The 24,421-nt window shown below is 46.0% G+C and overlaps 2 protein-coding genes across 9 annotated transcripts in view; both read left to right on the top strand.

The window, feature by feature from the left end:
* The first annotated feature begins 12,866 nt into the window (after window positions 1-12,866).
* IER3IP1 (immediate early response 3 interacting protein 1) lies at window positions 12,867-18,160 on the top strand. Its single transcript, XM_075585906.1, has 3 exons — window positions 12,867-13,035; window positions 14,604-14,705; window positions 16,732-18,160. The coding sequence occupies exons 1-3, from the start codon at window positions 12,945-12,947 to the stop codon at window positions 16,785-16,787; spliced, it is 249 nt and encodes an 82-aa protein (XP_075442021.1). The 5' UTR covers window positions 12,867-12,944; the 3' UTR covers window positions 16,788-18,160.
* Window positions 18,161-19,386: 1,226 nt separating this feature from the next.
* HDHD2 (haloacid dehalogenase like hydrolase domain containing 2) overlaps window positions 19,387-24,421 on the top strand; it is a 65,231-nt gene continuing 60,196 nt past the window's right edge. For 4 of the 8 annotated variants that reach the window (XM_075585882.1, XM_075585873.1, XM_075585853.1 and 1 more), the window contains exon 1: window positions 19,445-19,653. The gene's annotated coding sequence lies outside the window, so the exon portion shown is untranslated. Of the gene's footprint in view, window positions 19,654-24,421 lie in introns of all 8 variants that reach the window. The other 4 variants (XM_075585837.1, XM_075585828.1, XM_075585892.1 and 1 more) reach the window with 4 other exon arrangements.

Below are 24,421 nucleotides of genomic sequence, written 5' to 3'. Positions count from 1 at the left end.
GCATGTGCCTTTATGAATATAGCGCCATCCATGTACATAGCGCTTTAAAGCAGTAACACACGTGACACAATAGGAATAAGCAACTTCATACATAAAAGTAGACATTAGAAAAAGGAGTCCCTGTCCCGAAGAGCTTACAATCTAAATGCGTTGGTTTGGAGCTATAGCTTTCACTTTCTGAATGCAGCCATCCATATTGCAAACTTCTCTGCCCCTGCGGTCCTTAAGGAGGTCTTTCAAAACAGCTTGTCTCCATGTTTAAGAATGTGCTCAATGAGCCTTTCATTCCCTCTCTGGTAAGTTTTCTCGCTCGCCGCCCGCCTGTTTCCTCGCTCATTGCGCTGTGGAGCTTCCTTCTGCGAGGCTTAGTTGTTGCAGACTGAGATCAGTCCCCCAAAAGTAGCATTTTGAAGGGTGTGTGCTGATGCAATTAAGCACAAGCGTTAGGTACACGTAATTATTACGCACGGGCGTCTGATTGGGAAAGACGTTAAAACGATGCGGTTAACGGCGCTAATTGAAGACACACACATAGACACCGGCACACGTCACAATTACGGATCTGATCGATACCTCCTCGCCTGACTCTTGCAGTCCTGGTGCTGGTTACTTCCAATGGCGGCTTTTTCGTTAACCATTTCTGAATCCTCAATGAGGATGAGAACGTCTCACCCGGGTATCTTGTCACATAAAGCGATGAACTCTGTGTTTATCCACATTTTAGTACAGCAGACAAGTGCACATAACGTTTTGAGACAAACAACGTAATCATCATTATCAGGATCAACTGCTAACGACTCTGTAGCTCCAAACTCTAAATGGACTTCTAATTTCAGAAATAGCTTTGGCGCAGGGATACAATGTTAATGCCAGCACTATTTCTGCAATAACACCTAAACCAGGGGTAGGCAACTCCAGTCCTCAAGGGCATCCAATAGCCAGGTGTTAGGAATATCCCTGCTTCAGCACAGGTGGTTCAATCAATGGCTCAGTCAACGACAGTACAGGTGGCTCTTCAACACAGGGGGCTCATTCAGTGGCTCATTCAGTGGCTCAGTAACAATAACGTTATATACAGAAATAATTTGCACACTCTTAAAACATGAACGGTGTGACATACTGTAGATAGAAACAGAAAGTATTTTAGTCAGTTACTCTGCCCATTTTCCGTACAAAATCATAGAATACACCAGATTTAAGGCCTTTATGTTTGACTGAGCCACTGATTCAGCCACCTGTGCTGAAGCAGGGATATCCTGAAAACCTGACCTGTTGGTGGCCCTTGAGGACTGGAGTTGATCGTCCATGCTCTAAACTCTAAGGCCCAGATCCACAAAACGGTGCTAAGATGTTGCACGCTTTTACGCTCATTCATTTTAGCGGAGCTAAGGTGTGATAAAGCTTAGCACTCTTTTGAGGATCTGAGCCTAAATCAGGCTCTCTGTGTCTCAGGCGGTCAATTTTCTGTCTTTTACCTGCTGGGCATCATTTCTTGCAGGCACCAAAAGTGTGCATAGAATGTAGAATCTAACTGAAATGTTAAATCAAAGTATGAAAAGGTAAAGAAGAAAAAAAATGACCTTGGAATGAAAGTTATCTAAGCAAGAAAACATAGTGACCCATAGAAGAAGGAAAGATACTGTATGTTCAGCCCTGTTACTGCGTCTATGAGTAACCTGTAGGGAATGCGGAGTAATTTACACAGCATGCTCTAACATCCCAAGGCAGTTATTGTGTGCGTAACCTCTGTGGGTGAGGTGTCACCACCTTGTTACAATTACAGGAGCTCAATAAAAGGGAAATAAGGAAACAAGAAGAAAAAAAAATTATAATTAATATTTTCTTTTTGCAGGTTTCTTTTCTTCTGGCCCTCCAAGGAAAAGCCCCCCTCTCCCCCGGAAAAAGATCATTTAATACATAGAAAATGTCAGTCATTTCGCTTATATAAATGCAATACTTCTACAAATACATCAATGATGCACTTGATTGCTAGTGGCTACAAACGTGTTTTCAAAGGCACAGATCCACAGAGGTCGGTTATTGACTTGACGCGACGCTAGCCTAATTTTGTGCCTTGTTAAGCGTTAATAGCTACCTTCAAAGTTCACTAATGTTAGTTTAAATGTTGTTTTGGTCCGGAAAGGACATTATATGAACTGCTAGCTGAGAGACCCGGCGTTGCCCGGGAGTCACACTGTCCCCCCTCCCCCCCACACTGCCCCCCCTCACACACACACACACACACACACACTGTCCCCCCTCCCCCACACACACACTGTCCCCACCCTCCCCCACACACACTGCCCCCCCTCCCCCACACACACACACACACTGTCCCCCCCTCCCACACACACACTGTCCCCCCCTCCCACACACACACTGTCCCCCCCTCCCCCACACTGTCCCTCCCCCCCACACACACACACTGTCCCTCCCCCCCACACACACACACGGTGTCCCACACACACTGTCCCCCCCTCTCCCCCCCACACACTGTCCCCCCCCACACACACACTGTCCCCCCTCCCCCACACACTGTCTCCCCTCCCCCACACACACACTGTCCCCCCCTCCCCCACACACACACTGTCCCCCTCTCCCCCACACACACACTGTCCCCCCCTCCCCCACACACACACTGTCCCTCCCCCCCACACACACTGTCCCCCCTCCCCCACACACACACTGTCCCTCCCCCCCACTCACACACGGTGTCCCACACACACTGTCCCCCCCTCTCCCCACGCACACACAAAGCCCCCTCACCTCTGCCAGGACTCACAGCACCGCTCCTCTCTCCCGCGCTCCTCCGATTGTCGCGCGCCTGGCCCTTCTCTGCTCTCCCTCCTCCCGTCCGGGGAGCGCTGCGCACGCGCCCCCTCTCTGCAGAGCCGCCGGGAAACGCAGGGAAGGTGCAGGGCCTGTCCGTGTGACGGGAGTGACGGCCACCGGGAGGGGGGGAAGGTGCAGGGCCTGTGAGCGCTGCACACGCGCCCCCTCTCTGCACCTGTGAGCGCGAGCCGGCGGGAAACGCAGGAAAGGTGCAGGGCCTGTCCGTGTGACGGGAGTGACGGCCACCGGGAGGGGGAAGGTGCGGGGCCTGTAGTGACGGCCACCGGGAGGGGGGAAGGTGAGCTGCGGTCTGGGTGACGGGGGAGAGTGACGGCCACCGGGAGGGGGGAAGGTGCAGGGCCTGTGAGCGCTGCGCACGCGCCCCCTCTCTGCAGAGCCGCCGGGCGCAGGGAAGGTTCAGGGCCTGTCCGTGTGACGGGAGTGACGGCCACCGGGAGGGGGAAGGTGCGGGGCCTGTAGTGACGGCCACCGGGAGGGGGGAAGGTGAGCTGCGGTCCGGGTGACGGGGGAGAGTGATGGCCATCGGGAGGGGGGAAGGTGAGCTGCAAGGGGGCCTGAAGCAGTGGTGTGAGTGTGTGAGGCCAATGAGAGGTGTGCTGGGGCAGGCCAAGGGGGCCTGAAGCAGTGGTGTGAGTGTGTGAGGCCAATGAGAGGTGTGCGGGGGCGGGCGGTGAGTGTGTGAGGCCAATGAGAGGTGTGCGGGGACGGGCGGGCCAAGGGACCAATGAGATTGCCGCTAGGGACAGGGAACACAGTACAGACAGAGAAACATACAATGCTTTCAGAAATATATAGTAAGATAACCGACCTTAGTGCTAATGGTATGCAAACGAGGCGTTCCCCTTAACAATGTCTATCCACAGAGCTCCGTTAAAGTTAAACCTAACGTTAGTTAAGTTATAGCTAAACTTACATCGGGATCCTGAACAAAGCTTCAACTCACTTCATGTGAAACAATGTTCAAATCAAGGTAGGGTAGATGTGTAACTGCTCAAAGATATCCCAATGTGTACATAAACAGGTGCTCCCCTAAGTTATATATAGATACTGCAACAAATGTCCAAGGAAAGACAGGAACGGATACCAACTGTGTGCACACTGAAAATCCATATTTGGACAGTTTTAAAGATGTATATTAATATGTAACGCTTGTGTAGCCAGAGGACCTCAAAATATAACTATTAATAATATTTGTTTAAAGTAGATGTGATATACAATGTCAATATCGAAGATTAAATGAACTAAAAAACAAAAAGGGAGGTAGGAGAGAGTGGTGATATAGGTATGTATGACTACGATCACCTCAGTAGCTAAATCTATCTGGTCTCGAGCTCAGCGACTAGGCAATTGTGAATTCTTATATATGCAGTATCTGATAATATATGTAGAACCGAATATGAGCTCAAGGAAAACACAGTTCAAAATATAGCATGTAGATATGAACCAAATCGAGCAAAAATTGGGTTGAAAGAAGGATATTGTCTAGCGCTGTGGCAGTATAAGTGTATAGGAGGATAGGAGGAGACACATATGTGAGGAAATTTGAAATAAAATAAGTAGAACACTCACAGGAGGACTGAATGTGGTTCTCAGTGACTGTCCAACGCTTATATCATGACCCCATGTCTCTGGTATGCCCGGAGTGTAGTACTCAGTTACTCACAAGATTTCACCATCCTGCTCCTCCAGCTGATAGGGCGCTTGTGCCGGTCAGCTGTTACAGAGATCCTCCATCACCCCTGGATGCGTCTTTGTCAAGGGGGAGACTCCTGGAGTGGGTAGGACCTCGGTTGCCGGAACAGCATGGAGCACGGATTGTTGGGGTCACAGGCTCAGGACGGTGGCAGGCGGCAGGCAGGGCCATCAGGGTCACAGGCAGGGTTTGGTGGCAGGCAGCAAGCAAGGATCGTCGGGGGCAAGGCAGGGGACGGCAACAGGAAGGCAGAAGCAGGGCAGGGGAGCAGGAAACTTAGACTAGGGAGCAAGGAGCAGGAAACAAATGGAGACAAGCCAGATTACTAGCAAGGGCCTTTAATAAGTACAGGACTCGAAACAGGAGCAGAAGCATGGGCAAAAGGAGTCTGGACACAAAACAAAGGCATGGGAGGAATAGGAAACAGGAAACTATAAGTACAGGGTTCAGGAGCAACAAGGAGACAGACAGACAGAACCCCAAAGCAGACAGAAAACAGCAGCACACCCGGTCGACAGACAAGGAACAGAAGGGGAGAGGAAGAACTAGGAAAATATATGTCAGGGCTATTTCCTGACATTACTCCCCCCTCTCCAGGGAGGTCCTCCAGACAACCTTCCCAGATCAGCAAGATGTCCTTCATGGAAAAACGAATTGAGGTATGTGGCCCTCCTTTGGTGGTCAATTTATGGGCAGGGTATTTGTCCCCACAGTGACGGTACAGAAATCAGCAACCGGTCCATCAGGCTCTATAGAAATTAGTGAGGACATTGAGTTAACTGTCCATGGTCTCCTTTTGTGACCAACGTATCTGTTTTAGCTTTGGAATCTCTTTTTCCAACTTCATCTTTTCAGACTCCAATTTAGCACTAAATGTCTGTCCCTTGTTACCCTTGCTCAGGTCTTGCTTTTGAATTCTGTCTGATGTCCGGAATCTATTTCTACTGTCCTAGTCTTGTGCTGTTTCGTGGTCTCATTTAAAGAGCATTTAAGACAAGCTATTTGAGTTTTCAGCTCTTGAAGCTGTCCTTCTGCATTTCTTTCCCCGCTCGATGCAGTTGTAAGTTCAGCTTCTTGGAGTTGAGTCGCGATTCAATATCTCCCAGCTGACTCAGAGCAAGGCTTAAATCTGCTTCCTTTTCTTTATTTCTGACCTGCAGCTACCAGTACTCCTCCTGGACCTTGTCCAGCTCCAGCTGCAGTCGGCCCTTCTCATGAGCTGTGTGGTCCAGCAATTCGCAGGCATCAGCCATTTTGACCTCATAGAGCAGTGTCAAGCCGGCCATTTGACGGACGGACACCTCCTCATTCTCTTCCTTTTTGGCGAGCTGTATCTTGAACTCAGTGATCTGCAGCGCTGTGAGTTGCTGGGATGTGTGTTCAGCTGCCAGCTTTAGCTCTTCCACTTCTAGGCTTTGCTGAAAGTTCCACACCTCAGCGAGAGACCCCTGCTTCTTGAGTGCATCCTGCATATCTCCTCTCAGGGCCTTCTTCGCTTCACTGTGCTCGCTCTGAGCTTGCTTCCATGCCTCCTTCATTACGTTTTGAAGCTCGGCCAATTCCTTCGCTAAGGTTCAAGCAGTTTGCCTTTTCCAGGTTTCTTTCTCCTAGGTGTACTGACTGCTGGGGATGGAGCAGTGTCTCTGCTCCTCTAGCTCTTGCTTCAGTTTCTGGACACCTCATGCTCCCTCTCATACAGAGTTACCTGGCCTCTAAGCTCCTCCTCCAGCGAGGAACTGGATATGCTCAGTGTGGCCTTCAGCTTCTCATGCTGCTCTCTGGGGACACACTGGGTACTCAAATGATCTTGCAGCATTTTTACTTTGTTAGCAGTCTGGATACTTTCTTTCTGCAGAACTCACTGCTTCTCCTAAGCATTCATCTGTTTGTCCTTGGCATCCTGCAGACTCGCACGCAATTCTTGCAGCTGGCTCTGCATCATGTTTTCTACTTGTGTGCGTTGCTACAGGAAGACACATTCTTCTTGCAGCACTAACTTTCCCTGGGCCAATTGTTTCTTCTCTTGTCATAATTCATGGAGTCTTTTATCTCCTTCACTGACTCAGAGATAGAGATTCTTGCACTCTTGCGTTACAGTTTCAAAACCACTATTTAACCTTTTGAAGATGTCTGTCATTGAACATAGTTCTGTGTTGAAGTGGCAACTCCTCTCCTTAGAGGTTTCCAGCTCTGTGCTAAGCCTGTGAACTTCCTTCTGAGAGGATTCCAGCGCTGTGCCAACTTGGTCAATGAAACTCTGGTCCTGGGCAGAAGTGCTTCTTCTTCTCACTGTGAGACACTCCTTGAGAAAGCGCCATAGGAGGCATTAAACGTGTGGGAAGAGAGTTGTTTTTGTTTGTTGGTGCCATTTTTATGTAGTTCAATAAATATTTTTTCTTTTCTCAATCGCTGGTGAGGTTTTAATCTTTTTAGGGGCTGCAGTCTCATCATTCCACCCTTTACTTTTATACAGTATCTGAAGCTGCTTGAGTGGTACTCTAGAAGACTCTTAATATGCTTACGTTTAGTAAAAATTACACTCAGATCTCTCCAAACACGCTGAATACCCTCCGTCGCTCACACCCTCTAAGCTCCACCCCCTGTGATGTTTGATGTCACGCTAAGTCATGTGCCCCAACATGATTTTCACTCCCAGTTAGGGAGTGCAATGCGTATTATTGCACATGACTTAGCGTGATGTCTTACATCACAGGGAGTGGAGCTTAGAGAGAGTGAGCTACGGAACAAGTCAGGGATTAAGTGGTAGAGAAACACAGAGTAGGAGAAGACTACAAGAAAATGTAAAAGGCGCTGATAACAGTTCATCATTAACAAGTGGAAGATGCATCATACCACCCAGACACCCAGATCAGGTCACCCTCCCAAATTAAGCAGCCGGGCAAGCCAGAAACTGGTTTGGGATGTCACTCTGAAGACAACAATAACCTTGAAAGAGGGGAAAAAGGACACCTAAGTGTACTAAGGTGCGCTTTTTCTGAGCTGGGGTATAAAAAGGTGTTTAAATGATCCTCAATATGATGTTTGATCAAGGTGACCTATACATATATGCAGGTATTAAAACAGCTACACAAAGAAAATTGATATTAAAAAAATGATATGCGATAATATCATGAAAACCCCTGATAGATATATTCCCTATAATGTAGTGCAGCAGCATGCACAAATATATAAAATAATGTGGTCAAGTGAATGACTATACAGGACCCATGCTGGAAAAAAGGTAGTCTCTGTGGGTGATAGACCAAATGCACTGTCCTCCTTTCCAGATGGCTTGTAGGTCTATAAATGCTGCCCCAATTCGAGGATCACCATTCCTCGTGAGTATACCTCCAAAAGAAAAAGATATTTGGCGCAGACATAGAATATGAAAATTAAAAGGTTTCAATTTAATAACACATAAAGATAAAATCACTCACAAAGGTAATGTGATTGAAGTGTAGTTGCCTGTAACGTGAGACCCCAGTCCCTTGTTGACTCGAATGCCAGTGAGCTGCTACTTCCTCTCCGCTGTTACTTCACCCTTTATGTGCCTGAGACCTCTTTGCCGCTGGAGCCTTTCGGTGTCCTGAGGGTAGTGGGAGCTTTGGGGTGCGTTTGGCGGCCCCTGTTCGTCCACAGAGCCCGTTCCTGGGCTCCGTATCGACTCCCTATGTCCTCCACCGGCATCCTGGAAGTCGCAGCAACAAGCCAGAAGTGACATCTCCGCTCCCGGCAGTGGGGATTCCCTTCAAGTGCTTCGGTGAAAAACTGAGCTTTGGATGCTGGCTCTATCCTTGGCTGTTTGGTTCTGTCTATTGCTTGTGCGCAGAATAGAGTGCAGAGTCTGGGCTGGAGTTTGTCAGTGGCTACTAACAGTCTGTGTGTGCTGCTGCTGCTGCTAATCCTAGCACACTGGTGTTGTTGAACAAGAAGATAATTCATGTTCTTGAGTGGCTTGAATCCCATCGAACATTTATGGCGAGACATGAAGATTGCAGTCCATCGACGATCCCCAACAAACTTATCAGAACTGGATCAATTTTCCCGGGAGGAATGGGCAAAAATGTCACCATCCCATTATGCAAAGCTAGTACAGACATATCCAAAAAGACTCTTATCCAAAAAATTACTTCTACCAAGTACTGAATCAAGGGGCTGAATACTAATGCACCCAGTAAATTTCATTTTGTATATTTCCTTTGATAACAGTTAACCTCCTCCTCATATAACAGTATTCAGTTTAACCACTACACCTTTGTAGCTAAGAATAAAAAAAAAGTTTGTTTGAGAGACTGTGCATACAATATTTGTAAGTCAATAAAATGGGACATTATTGGTAGGGGGTGAATACTTCTGCAAACCACTGTATATATACACATTACCCAAACCAGGGTCCGGTGTAAATAAAGAAACATAACATTGCAGAATATGTATACAAAAAAGTGAGCCATAAAAAAAAGCAAAAGCCAACGTTTCAGTCCCCCAAAACAGGAGCTTCTTCAGGGTTGTGCAATGACATAGACAGTGTAGGTGAAAGAAACACCCCAAAATCAGAAGTGCAGATGAACAAAAAAGCCTGCGCAACCGGTGAATCAGTTCCGGCATGCCCCGTTGGTTAGCAGCCAATCCGTTGGTCCCAGCAGCTCTCCTGCACAAGTGCAGCATTGTCGTTACGTCACTGGATCGTGTTGAGGGCTCACGAGCACCTGGATAGCATTCCTGCGTCTGATGTCTAGCACTGCTTAGCAACCCACCTGCAACCAAGGCGGACCTAATGCGCATGCGTGAGACATAGAGCAGGGACAAGCAGCCAGAGAAGGTTGAAAGTGATTGTGAAGTTAAAACGTACACAGTGCAAACACACACAAAATTAATTATATGTGTGTGTGCTACTGAAATTCCACATAATGATGAAACAAGGCATGCCAATGAAGAACCCAACACTACATATATTACTGCTGTTCAGCGCTACGTACATTAATGGCGCTATATAAATAAAGACATACATACATACATACAACACAAATATAGCATATTAACTGCATTGTATGCCAGAGCTGGAGCAGGGCTAGCCCTAAAAATAGGAGAAAAAAGTTACAAAATCCAATATAGTAATAAATACATGAGGATATCAAATGTACATGTTGGTCTGCTGAAGTATAATGTGGATGAAGAGTTTGTAATAGTACAAAACCCACTAATACAGTACTAACAAAAAACATGTATGTCAGCAATATGTGAACCAAAGTGACTTGGAGCAGCGCTAAACAACAGTGATAGTGACACATGTGAATTAAATATATAAAGTGAATTGTAAGGTGAACCGAAAAAACAATTCTCAACCTTCCAGGGAGTATGTACAGATTCCCTTCAAGATAATGTAGGTCCAGGGTAGGAAGGGAGCGATGGTTTGAGGAACACCCCAGAAAAAAGGATAAAAAATGATGGTGCAATAAAATAACACAAAATTGGTGTGAATGAGTCTTGGCTCTATATAGATGCCTACTTACAGCAGGTAAGTGTTAAACCAGCATAAATCAGGACAGCAGGTGAGTGTTGATCAGGACAGCAGGTAAATATTTGCCCAGCAGTAACAAGGACTCAAACAGATGATGATACAGGAGAAATCCCACTCAAGTAGGTGTTCATAGAAAACAAGGAGAGACCATAGTATAGATCGAAGATATAAAATTTATAAGTTAAAAACATATACGAAATGTACTCACAATAAGTACATAGAACATGTACACATAGGATTTTACTTGAGGCAGTAGAGTGCCGGAACAGATGGAACGCTTGCTACTTCACCTCCCAGTGACTCCCGTCAGATCGCGGTGGATGGCATCTGACGTCACATCCGGCAAGGGATTGACAACTTCCGGTAAGGTAACCAGGGAAGCGGGCAGCAGGGCAACACAGCACACTCGGCGCCTTCAGTTCAGGAACAGCTGTACAGACCAAGTATACAGCCTCAACACAAAGGAGATCCTAGGCGAGATAAGGTGAGTGGCTTGGGAAATTGTCGAGTGATGCTCGACTGTGGACTCAAGTGTGGGGAATGTGGCTCCCCACGTGGGGACCATTGTTCGGCCCAGACACGGAGTTGCCTATCCTTTCGGGGTATTTGGAGGGCTAGAGGAACAGTTGCTGTGACTGTTGGCGCAATTCCCATTGGTCCGTTCTTAAGCCGAGTCCGGTAACCTCCCCTCGCTCGCTGATTGGACCTCAAAAACAATCTGCTCTTGGATTGGACGGGCCTCCGTCCTCCATGTTGGTGGATGGAGACCTAGGGATATATAAGTAGGAACCCGGCTTTGGTTCCAGAGTCTTGTTGTGGAATACTCGGAGAGCCGAAGTGGACCCTTTAAATATCTGAAGTCATCCGAGAGTGAAACAAAAACTTGCTGAGGAGTTGGTAGGGAAGTGACGGTGGGGAATTTAAAACTGCTGACAGCAGAAAGCAAGGCAGTGCTGCCCCTACCATCAAGGACATTGACGCAAGTTGGGAACGCGTATCGGGGTAAACTTCTGAACGGAGGTCCCCGCACCTAGGGCTCTAGGTTGTTCCACCAGTTGGGTGAGTTTGTGTGGGTCTTATGTACTGGAAGCTAGTGGAATCTTTTTTTCAATAAACTCACTTCTACACAACTCTGCAGTTCTGTCTAGTGCAGGGTCGGCAAACTGCGGCTCTTTCAGCCACTGCTAGCGGCTCATTTTAGGAGACGGGCAAGTCTCTCTGCCTCCAATGCCCTCCCCTGGCTGCTTGTGCTCTGCGGTGTGCATCGCCGGAAGTTTGGGCCAGCCGCCAGTCATACGCTTCACGGGAGCAGATGCGCAGCATGAAGTGGGATAAGGACGCCTTCTGCCACAAACGCTGCTGGGTACCTAAGCTCCATCAGAGCCGACAACGTCTGTAAGTGCTGAGGGGAAGGATAATTGAGTGTGTGAGATTATTCAAGGGGGGTTGGAGGTGGATCATTCTGGGGGGGGTAATTATTTGGGGGGGGGGTGAAAATGATATGGGAATAATGCTGTGGGGTATAATTGTGTATGGGGAATAATGCTGTGGGGGTGTGGGATAATTAATAATAATAATAATAATAATAATAAAAAGTGGTGAGTATCTTTTTTCTTTCTCTAATTTTGATTGAAGTATTCTCATAGGTATATATATGAGCATTAATATACAGTACATGCATACCCCGCTTTAAGGACACTCACTTTAAGTACACTCGCGAGTAAGGACATATCACCCAATAGGCAAACGCCAACTCACGCATGCGCCTGTCAGCACGTCCTGAACAGCAATACCGGTTCCCTACCTGTACCGAAGCTGTGCGTAAGCGGGGAGACTATAGAGCCTGTTACAAATGCGTTATTTACATCAGTTATGCACGTATATGATGATTGCAGTACAGTACATGCATCCATAAGTGGAAAAAGGTTGTGCTTCACTTTAAGTACATTTTCGTTTTACATACATGCTCCGGTCCCATTGCGTACGTTAATGCGGGGTATGCCTGTAGAAGTGTTTGTACTGTATATGTATGTATCGCATGTGGGGGTGTATTCATAATCATGCTTGTGTTGCAGCTCTCAAAATATTTTGGTCAAAGAAAAAAACAAAAGAAAAAGGTACCCCCCTCACCTCTTTGGCGTCAAATGACGCGGTGGGGTCACGTGACATCCCATCACGTGACCCACGGCGTCATTTGACGTCACGTCCCCATGGCAACGGGTGGCATTTGATGCCGTGTTGCCATGGAGACACGTGACTGAAGCCGGGTAAGCAAGTTTACAGAGGCCTCGCGCTCTCAGCGCGGGGCCTATGTAACTGCCGCGCCCCCCCCAGAAAAGTCTCGCGCCCCTCCCCTGGAGGACGCGCCTCCCAGTTTGCGCACCCCTGGTCTACTGTATTGATCGCTGGTGTAATCGTCCTGGTCTCTCGTGACATGTATATCTTTATTGATATAGCGCTATCCATGTACATAGTGCTTAAAGATCAGATTGCAAGCTCTGGAAGCAGGTACTGCTTGTAACTGCAGACACACTTCCAAATTTCCCAAATGCGATGCAAAATCTTCCATCAACAACACAGCAAAATCCCAGCATAGTATTGTCTTCCCATGGGTATCACTCGAAGCTGAGGCACTCTCAGGGGACTAGTGGCCCTGACAGAGACACCTATATACAACATGTACAGTATACACAGGAGTCTCACGTGACAGCAGCGTGTTCTGGGCTCCGGCAGGGCGCCACGTGTTTCCGGGTGGTGCTGCAGTTTGTCCCTCTCGCGGCGCCGGCGCTGTTGCAGTTTGTCCCTCTCGCGGCGCCGTCGCAGCTGCTGCAGCAGCCTCTGCCACGTCACGCAGACAGGGGATCGGTCTCCTGCGCGGCCATGGCGTTCACGCTGTACACTCTCATGCAGGCCGCCCTGCTCTGCGTCAATGCGGTGGCCGTGCTGCACGAGGAGCGCTTCCTGAGGAACGGTGAGCGCGAGGATAGCATCGGGGGCGGCGCACGGACCGCTGGGCCGGATCATATATATATTTATATCATCGGGCAGCAGCAGTGGCACCGGGGCCGACAGGCAGATATACCTGCGGGTGGTACTCGTCACCCATCTATAAAGACGCGAGGGACACTGACCTCCCATCTCTTCTCCCAGAGACGTGAGGGACACTGACCTCCCATCTCTTCTCCCAGAGACGTGAGGGACACTGACCTCCCGCACCTTCTCCTGTAAATGTGAGGGACACTGACCTCCCGCACCTTCTCCTGTAAATGTGAGGGACACTGACCTCCCGCACCTTCTCCTGTAAATGTGAGGGACACTGACCTCCCGCACCTTCTCCTGTAAATGTGAGGGACACTGACCTCCCGCACCTTCTCCTGTAAATGTGAGGGACACTGACCTCCCGCACCTTCTCCTGTAAATGTGAGGGACACTGGCCTCCCGCACCTTCTCCTATAAATGTGAGGGACACTGGCCTCCCGCACCTTCTCCTATAAATGTGAGGGACACTGACCTCCCGCACCTTCTCCTATAAATGTGAGGGACACTGACCTCCCGCACCTTCTCCTGTAAATGTGAGGGACACTGACCTCCCGCACCTTCTCCTGTAAATGTGAGGGACACTGACCTCCCGCACCTTCTCCTACAGACACGAGGGATACTGATCTCCCGTCCCTTCTCATACAAGTGAGGGACACTGACCTCGCGTCCCTTCTCTTAGAGACGTGAGGGACGCTGACCTCGCGTCCCTTCTCCTGGAGACGTGAGGGACGCTGACCTCGTGTCCCTTCTCCTGGAGACGTGAGGGACGCTAACCTCGTGTCCCTTCTCCTGGAGACGTGAGGGACGCTGACCTCGCGTCCCTTCTCCTGGAGACGTGAGGGACGCTGACCTCGCGTCCCTTCTGGAGACGTGAGGGACGCTGACCTCGCGTCCCTTCTCCTGGAGACGTGAGGGACGCTGACCTCGCGTCCCTTCTCCTGGAGACGTGAGGGACGCTGACCTCTCGTCCCTTCTCCTGGAGACGTGAGGGACGCTGACCTCTCGTCCCTTCTCCTGGAGACGTGAGGGACGCTGACCTCGCGTCCCTTTTCCTGGAGACGTGAGGGACGCTGACCTCGCGTCCCTTCTGGAGACGTGAGGGACGCTGACCTCGCGTCCCTTCTCCTGGAGACGTGAGGGACGCTGACCTCGCGTCCCTTCTCCTGGAGACGTGAGGGACGCTGACCTCGCGTCCCTTCTCCTGGAGACGTGAGGGACGCTGACCTCGCGTCCCTTCTCCTGGAGACGTGAGGGACGCTGACCTCGCGTCCCTTCTCCTGGAGACGTGAGGGACGCTGTCCTCGCGTTCCTTCTCATGGAGACGTGAGGGACGCTGACCTCGCGTCCCTTCTGGAGACGTGAGGGACACTACCTTGCGTCCCTTCGCATTGAAACTAATAAATGTAGTGTTGCTTACTGAAAATTATTTCTGTGTTTGGCATCTTTAATGCAATTGTCTGGGATTGTGTTGAAATGTCTTTCCTCTTTTTTGGCACACAGTTGGCTGGGGAGCAGACCAGGGAATTGGAGGATTTGGTGAGGAACCAGGAGTCAAGTCGCAGATGATGAATCTTATACGATCTGTGCGAATAGTAATGCGAGGTAAGAATAGCATTTTCATCTCCTGTGTAGTGTCTGAGGACACACACACTTCATACACACACCTCATACACACACCTCATACGGTCTAACTCCGTTTGGACACTTAGCCTGACGTTTCACGCCTAACGAGAATGCTTGTGTTAGAATGCAACAGTATAGAGTGGTGATTAAGCGTGAAACCATGGTGGATTAGCTGTTGCACCATGTGAAAGTAACAGATGTTCAAAGTTAGGGTCTCTTCGTACTTGAGACTATAGGAAACATCTACTACCAAGCCAGTGATTTTGATGTATTGCCATCAGCTCCTTTCATTGCCTGTGCTGCTCTTTCAAATTAGATTGCAGGAGGAAGAGGAAAAGCCTTATATTAGATATTTATTTTGTTCACCTTGAAAATATGAAATGAACATGGCTAAAACTGCTGTAAGATCACTTCGGTTGTTTTAAAATTATTTTCTATTATGTGGTTTTTTTTTTTCAAATTCATCCTAATGTTTTTCACAGTGAAATCTTCCAAAGGTTTTTCATTTCAGTAAAACATAGGTTATGGAGGGTAAAAACTGTCCACCATATCAAGTAGTTTTGTATTCCTTGTTTGTATTGTCCCTAAAAGAAGCAATTCTGCCAAAATGTATGTATATAACGCCATTAATGTACATGGTGCTTCACAGCAGTAATACATGTGACAATTGTATAGATAACACATAATATAAATAACACAAAGGGGAGAAGTGCTTCAGACATAAAAGTAACATTTTGGAAAGGGAGTCCCTGCTCCAAAGAGCTTACAGTGCAATTGGTTGGTAGGAAGGGACGTACAGAGACAGTAGAAGGGCATTCAGGTAAGTGTGTCTGCAAGGGGCCAAGGTTTATGTATACGGTGTAAAACTATCACTCATAGAGCTACTCATGTGTTTCCTTAAGCATGTGTGTTTTGAGTTGGGTCTTAAAGGTTGATAGAGAGGGTGCGTGTCGGATATTGAGGGGAAGGGCATTCCAGAGGTGTGGGGCAGTCAGTGAGCAAGGTATTAGGCAGGAGGGCTTTAGATACAAAAGAGGTAGAGAGAAGACATCCTTGAGCAGAAAGCAAGAGTCGGGATGGTGCACAGCGAGAAATTAGGGCTGAGATGTAAGGAGGCGCAGAAGAGTCTAAAGCTTTAAAAGTGAGGAGAATAATTGAGTGCGAGATACGGGATTTGATAGGAAGCCAGGAGAGGGATTTCAGCAGGGGAGACGCTGAGACAGATTTAGGAAAGAATAGAGTGATTCTGGCAGCAGCATTTAGGATAGATTGTAGGGGAGATAGGTAAGAGGAAGGATATAGATATAGATTTAGGATTTCTTTCCTAAATCTGTCTCGGCGTCTCCCCTGCTGAAATCCCTCTATATATTGATAAAGTCCTTACCATAGGACGAAACGCGTCAGTGTTCACAGTCCCTGTGGATGTCTTTTCTTTTGATAAAGTTTTTATTTTTATGCTCTTGGTTGGAGTTTTTTCAGAGGAGCAGTGACCGCCGAGTCCCACCATGTTTCTTGGATTTAAATGGCAGTCCAATAGACAAACACGTTGGAGCTTTCTATTGGCCCGCGGGATGTGGTTGCTATTTTGGTAGTGGCCACGGAGGTGGCCTAAGGCTGCGCTTTTAGTGCCGGCGACGGTAATGTCAAGCTGCGGTTGCTGGAAAAATCAAATTGATGACTTCCAGCGATCACGACCAAGCCGTCGCGTCGCGCTTACTATAAGCGCACACGCGACGGCGGCAATGCATTTGTTTTGATGCGATGTCGCCGGCGCTGTATGCGCAGCCTAAGCTTCCGACACTCGAAGTTATTTAATTAGCCGCTACAATAGCATCATGGTTTATAGGGGCTGTAAATGCAGCTAGATGGTAGTTGCATTGCCTTTGAAATGGGTGAGCCCTTTTCCGCTCTCACGTTTAGTTACTTCTGATCATGATGTGATATTGGGTTTATAAGTATGAGGGCACTGTCATCTCTGAACCCATTGTATCCTGTCTGTTTACAGTGCCATTAATAATAGTCAACTCCATAACGATGGTGCTGCTTTTACTGTTTGGATAAAAGGAAATGTCCAATAAGAAGTAGTCCAGAGGGGGAAGCACATCAATGAAAGACCAATGGGATTTAATAACCGTGTTCCAAGGAGCAGCGACACTTCGGATTGGGAATCCTCCGATGCAAAGATTTAAAGAGCCGTTTCTGTTTGGGGAGAAATGTCTTTCAGTCCTTGAAAATGAACATGTTCTGCAGAATGTGAGATACCGATCGTCACTATACACATGCCATCGGTCAAGATCGTACTACTGTAGCTTTGTAAGCTCTCATCCGGTGAATCTTGCCAGACTTGATTTATTTTTCTTACCTATTCCTAGCCCTTGTGTCCCGTAACCTACACAATGTACTGTATATAGGACAGTGTGACAACTGGTAAAGTAAATCACAGACAGGCAAGCTGGTCTAGTAGTAGTTCGAAACTATTACAATAATATCTTATAAAGAACTTCATTGTTTACCTAGGGAGAGCGCAGGCATGGGATTCAGTATTATACATATCGGTGCATTCATTTTCACATGAGTGAAGAGGGCTCAAACATGACCTGCTGCATTGAGCTAGCGGATAATATAAATATATATATTCCTATAGCTCAATGCTATATACACACAAAAATACATATACACACACAACAAATTGGTTTACAAAGTCTTGCACAATAGGATTTCTGCTCTGTCCATAATATTTATCACTGTTTCTATTCTTGACCTAATTGTTTTTTTGTTTTTTTTAAATAAAAAAATCCATTAGCATATGAAAGTCTTTGCCTTGTCACCTACAGCAGCTCTGGGGCTACCAAACGTTGCCTGAAACAGGGAGAGGTTGCCCTGCACATTTCTGGCCCCATGTGGTAGCCCAAAGCTGCTTCTTCAATAAAACCCTGTTCTGTTCATTTATGTTGACACCACACTGCTTCATGTAATATTTTGTAAAAAGGATGCCACGAGGATTAGCCTTTTTTGTTGTCTCCATTTACTCCTGTTTATTTTTCTTTTCACAACTGAAATTATAGTTTCATGTGCAAAATGTACAAAGCTGCCTTCAGTGAATCTCAATAGTCAGTTCACACTTCGGTAGTTGGGTTACCAGCAGATTTTCTGTGCACAATTGGAGTGTGAAGAATTCCAAGAAAATGATTTTCTGTTCGCAGCGGACAGATATCCTTTTGTGCACATTGTGTAGCAACTCAAAAATTATGGGTCATATTTACTAAGCTTTGCTAATTTATAAGGCACCAGATGACCCATTCACTTGAAACTGCTAGATATAGACTATCTTCTTTTTAAATGTTCTCCTATTTTGCCTCCTAAAGTTATGTCCTGTTTTTTTAAATGTGTATTCATTGTTACTCGTGGGGGAAAAAAATAAACTTTCACACAAACCAGTCGCCTCATTTATTGTTACTGTATTATAAAGTAATTGTATAATTTTCACTAAAAATTGCTATCGGCACCATTCTAGCATGTTCCTGCTACATCTTACCTAAAGAAAAAGGTAATGTTTGCAAGAGTGGCACTGGTACACCCTTAAGCCCCTACTTGCCAAAGGATCTGTGACATAATTGAGGTCAACACTTGTTGCTGGCCCTTGTGGCTAATGGAGGTTAGTACAGTATTACTGTACTTTGCTGTTTTGAAATGTGCTAGGGTACCTTCACATTTAAAATGCAGAATGGAAAGTAAGGCTGTAGTGAAGTTGATTAAAAGGCTTAAACTTAAGGGATAGGTAAAAAAAAATTTTGGGAAATATGAAATGTTGTGCTTATATTGTTCAGAGCCAAGAATCTGATATCTAGTTTAAACACTAGAATGTTGAAACAGAATTGGAGAATATCTTTGAGACATTTTAGATGCACTCAAGGAATGCTTTTACAGCAATGGAACGCATTAAAAAAAAATATATATATATATATATATAATTTTTCAATATTTCAATTGCACATTCTGGGAAGAACGTTAAATAATAACTTTATTTCATATAGCACTTTTCTCTCAATGGGACTCAAAGTGCTTCACCATTATGGTGTAATACTTGGTGCCAGCACATGGGATTGTTACAGACACAGTCCCTGCCCAGATGAGTTTACAATCTATGTTTTTGATGCCTGAGGCACATGTAGATAAAGTGACTTGCCCAAGTTCAAAAGGAGTCGACACCGGGGAATTGAACTAGTTTTCTGTGGTTCAGACATTGTTTTACAGTCAGTGATCCTGAGCCACTCCTCCCTAGTGTGTGTCCTTGACTTATAATAACTTTGTCTTTTTCGTTATATCACTCACATTACAGACTGTTATGTAATTAAGAATATATTTAAAAACAAAGCCTATACATTCCATTTAATATTGGATGGAATATCAATATTGATCAAATTATATTAACTGATATGATTGGTTGCTTAGTGCTTGATTGCATAGTAAAGATCGTGTGTGGTTATTGAGTAGCTGTGTCAGGGTGTGAAGACGGATGCATGTGTACATGAATGTGAGGATTGGTGTGTGACTGGGTTGGTGTATGTAGTGTGTGCATTATTAAATATCATAGACCTAGGAATACTGTGTGTTTCACGCCTCGTTCCCGTGCACCCGGCTATAACAGTTTGCATATGAAAACGAGTCTTGGGCCGCAGCGCCAGTTTCCTGCAGGGAGGACTCGGGGTCCTGTATCTCGGCTGTTTAGAAAGGGCCTGACTGACCGGTGCCGTCACGCAGATATTGCCGTTAGGCGCGGCTCACAGTTTGAAGTAGCGACTTTATCTACGAAACCGTAAGAGATAGTACGGGTGTGTGGTGAAAGTGATAGAAAGTGCCCCTGTTAGAAATAGGCAGGCGGATTGAGGACAGCCTGCTTAGGGCTGGGAGGTGAGCAGAAGGACAGGTAATGCCATGCTGTGTGTGTTGTACATGTGATAGTCATGGAGGGGGTGGGATGTACAGCGCTGTACAGTTTGTAATAAAACGACACCGTACTTTATTAAATTACACAGTGCTGTACTGTTTATGTACAATGATGCACAGTGCTGTACTGTTTATTATACTGATGTACAATGATACACAGGGCTGTACTGTTTATTATACTGATGTACAATGATACACAGGGCTGTACTGTTTATTATACTGATGTACAATGATACACAGGGCTGTACTGTTTATTATACTGATGTACAATGATACACAGGGCTGTACAGTTTATTATACTGATGTACAATGATACACAGGGCTGTACAGTTTATTATACTGATGTACAATGATACACAGGGCTGTACAGTTTGTAATAAAACGACACCGTACTTTATTATATTACACAGTGCTGTACTGTTTATGTACAATGATGCACAGTGCTGTACTGTTTATTATACTGATGCACAGTGCTGTACTGTTTATTATACTGATGTACAATGATACACAGGGCTGTACTGTTTATTTATAATGATACAGTATAATGCTGTACAATGATGCACAGATTTTTTTTTTATGGTGTTGTGTGACAGTTATTGATATTGTCATGGATGTAATGTATAACCCGTATTCAGAATAAAACATAAGGGCACTATGCATGAAATGAAACATTAAAGGCTCCTCAATGCAGGGAACTGCAATCTAAATGAATAGTGTGTGACATACTGAGGCTGTAGGGATGACTATAAGTGAGTGGAGACCTGTTTTTGATGGATTTTTTAAAATCTGTAATTGGTGGGGGAGGGCCTGATGGTGCGCAAATTTTTTCCCTGCCTGCTCTCCTCGCCGACTTGCGCCCCACTCCTTCCTTGTCTTTGGTGTGAAATGACGCAGCGGGGTCATTTGATGCTGTGTTACCATGGCAAAGCGTGGCCGAGTCCATAGAAGTGTATTGTGAAATAAGTGATATAAGGCGCAAACGACTAAAAATAATAACAATTGTGAATAAATCTATGAAAAGTGATATATGATGATTAAAGTCCAACCACCCAGCTCAAACCTCACTGGTGGGACCTGTTTCACGGGTTCCAAGGATTCAAGTATTTTTCTCAAACATCCAGGGGGAGAATAAGGGGAAAGAAATACAAATTTAAGTGCAGACGTTTCTATAAAGTGAAATGATATTGTCTTGGCTCGTATAAATGTATTACTCACAAGATGTATGAGTTAATCAGGCAATTGGCAAATTGGGTTGCCACCCATCTGTGATCTGGACCCCCCTTGTTAGAGATACCGTCAGCAGGATGATGTATATATAATAGAGAGAGAACTACATAGTGCGATCAAAAAGGTACAACTTTATAATTTAAAAAACGGGTCAATAAAATGCGCACTTACAATGTGCCAGTAAAAATCATGCGTCAGGAGTGTGACGAAGCCGACAACAGCTACAGCAAGCTGGGCGAAACGCGTAGAGTGTACCAATTTTGGACTCAAACGCGACCCGTAGCTGACCAACTCTGCAGCCGTGACGTCATCTTCCTGGACGGGCGCCGTGAGGGAGGCTCTGAACCGGCATACTGATCCGTGAGAGAAAGCCAGCCAAACACCCGAGGGAGGCGGTGAGCAGTTCGGGGAGCTTCTATTTTCTCCATTTGTGAGATACATGCATGATTTTTACTGGCACATTGTAAGTGCGCATTTTATTGACCCGTTTTTTAAATTATAAAGTTGTACCTTTTTGATCGCACTATGTAGTTCTCTCTCTATTATATATACATCACCCTGCTGACGGTATCTCTAACAAGGGGGGTCCAGATCACAGATGGGTGGCAACCCAATTTGCCAATTGCCTGATTAACTCATACATCTTGTGAGTAATACATTTATACGAGCCAAGACAATATCATTTCACTTTATAGAAACGTCTGCACTTAAATTTGTATTTCTTTCCCATTATGCTCCCCCTGGATGTTTGAGAAAAATACTCGAGTCCATAGAAGGACAGGCCGCGCTGAGCCGTGCGGACGCTCCGCACTGAGCCCCTGCATCCTCAATGAGGATGCCTTGAGAGGGGGCTCACGCGAGCGTGCGGAGGCGCTGGATTTTTCAGCCGGCAGCGGGCGATTGGCCCAGCGACGTCACTGCCCCGCCTCCCTCAGTCTCCCCCCGCCTCCGATCGCGCCCGCTGGCTCGCCTGCATGGGCATGAAATCGCGCAGATTTCAGCAGACGAGCCTCAGCGTGGCTCCGAACTCCTCGCCCCTCTATGGCCCCAGCCTAAGAGACATTGCAGAGGCCTCGCGATCCCCCGGCATTTAATTTAAATGCGGTGGGGAAGAGCGCTGGGCCTCTGCAACCGCCGCACAGCCCTCCTCCCTTTGGTGCGCGCCCCCCACTTTGCGCACCCCTTCTATAGAACACACATGTAAAATAAAAATGGTTAGCTTGGCTCAGCTGTAAATACGCGCAATTTGCCTTTTTTTTGTCTAGTCCTATAATTTTACTATATAAAATATATATCGTGTGTGTGTGTGTGTGTGTATCCAAAAAGAAAATCATACAAATATAATATACCGTTACTTAATATGAAAAAGTCCCCAAAAGTGTCCACAGGGGCTGCTTCTTCCAATCATGAGTCAGGTAGACCCCTTGTTTTCTTGTAGATATTTCCTAAGGCGTTCCACAGTTGGGGTTCAGTGCAGTACTGGAGAAGTCTTTGAGGTGGGCATGAGGGAGAGAGTACTTGGGAATAAAATTGGAAATGTACAGAGCGGCATTGTCAACTAAAAATTAAAATTTTATATAGATATTCTCAAAGTTATCCCTATAAATGTTGGCGCATGTGAATGCCATATTGTTGCCCATAGCTGTCCCCTGCCTCTGTATGTAAAAAGTATCTTCAAAAATGAAATAAAACTCTCAGTAAGTATTGTCTAAATGATATCCAGGATAAAGCTGTTTTTAGGTATACATAGCACATACATATTCTGGATATATTATGTACTGTCTAGGACTACGGGTCTCAAAATAGTATCTATGAAAATGGCTAATGGCTGTCCTGGAGGATGTCTCGCATTTTGTGCATCGTGGGAAGGATCTAGAAAACTGGGATTATAGGATGTTTCTGGGTAGGGAAGTTGACTTGTATTTTTTAGTGATGACTCAATGAGTAAGTCTCTGTATAAGACCCACTATGCAATTGAAAACCTGCAACTGGTGTAACAAAATCAAAGGGTGGACGGCTGCTCTTCAAACCAACCACATCCAAAACAAATCTAGAAAACAGAAGGGAAGAGCGCACGCGCCACAGTGCGTAAATGTATCAAAATAACAATTCTATTTAAAACGGGACGCCATTTGCGCACTCGCATTTCATAAGATAAAATCAGGGATATAGAGGGAGAATCTAATCACCAGACAGGCTGTGGGACTCTGATAGGGCAGTGGTGTGCGGAGCCTATAGTGCTTCTCTGTACTGTGAGGCTGGGACTCGGCACAGGGATCAGCACACACACTGGTCCTTGTGCTGTTCGCAGGCGTGGTGTGGCTGTAGCGTTGGAACGGAAGATCAAGTCCATGGCTCTTAGCAAAACAAGGACTTCATCAGAACCGAAGAGGATTACCCTTCTATCAGGAGGTGCACCCAGGCTTTGTAATCGCTTGTGTAGCAATCTCATACCCCTGGTATGTTCATGGCACTGTTTTCAAGCATAAAAATAGTTATTGCCCCAAAATGGTTAAAGCTGCATCTACACATTAAACATAATTACTGCCCTTGGTTCATATTATAACACAACAAAAAATACAGAAATAACTTAACAACGTGATTGGTTCCCGAGGAGAAAGTTTGTCGCTCAAAAAGTTAAAATTGTCATTTGTGTACTGTAAGAATCAATAGGGCTATGTATAAAGACAATGAATATTGTAACTAATTTTTGTTTGCCTGTCTAAGCCAGATTTAATAACCCTCAAACAAGGGTCTCCCACTTAATGTAGCACCAGATTTGGCTGATTTTAATGGGGCTCTACATCAAAAGGAACAAAGTGTGTCTGTCGAGCTTCCTATAACCATTCCCAACAATCACACGCTGACTGACACCTGTGGGGCAAAACTAGTAATAGTTACTTTGATAAATTGATGCTTAAAGACGCATTTCTTAATTGCACCTCCTAAGAAGTAATGTTTTTGGCAAAAGAGTCCAATGTGAGGCTCTTTACTAGTAGCGCCCAACTCCAGTCCTCAAGACAAACCCCCCTCCCCCCCCAATCAAGTCAGGATATCCTAGCTTTAGCACAGGTGGCGCAATCAGAGGCTCACTCTCTGACCTGTTGGGGGGGGGGGTGTCTTGAGTTGAGCACCCCTGTAACATAGCCCCCAATACATTTTTATGTTGCCCAAATACTTATTGTCCAATGCTTCACATTTTGGCTTCTGGTTGAACCTTTTTTTACTCTATTAGAAAAAGAATGCAGAGAAATCTGGACTAGCAATTTGTCTGCAGTTTCAAAGATTCCCAGATGGTTTTATCACAATGAAGTTAGGCAAAGATCATGGAAAACCTGTAAACGTTTACAAAAATGATTTAGATACACTTATTGGTCTGATTTTGTTAGGTGTCAATCATGTACATTGAGCCTATTGAACAGGACCATTGGTTCACACTGACCCTGGCAGGAAATGCTACCTTACAATTGACCTTGCATATGTAGATTAAAGGCTTATGATGCGAGTGGAAAGTTTAATAA

Source organism: Ascaphus truei, chromosome 1 (genome assembly GCF_040206685.1).
Source record: "Ascaphus truei isolate aAscTru1 chromosome 1, aAscTru1.hap1, whole genome shotgun sequence".
Lineage (NCBI taxonomy): Eukaryota > Metazoa > Chordata > Amphibia > Anura > Ascaphidae > Ascaphus > Ascaphus truei.
The sequence above is the reverse complement of the archived record's forward strand: the minus strand, read 5'-3'. Positions and strand labels throughout refer to the sequence as shown.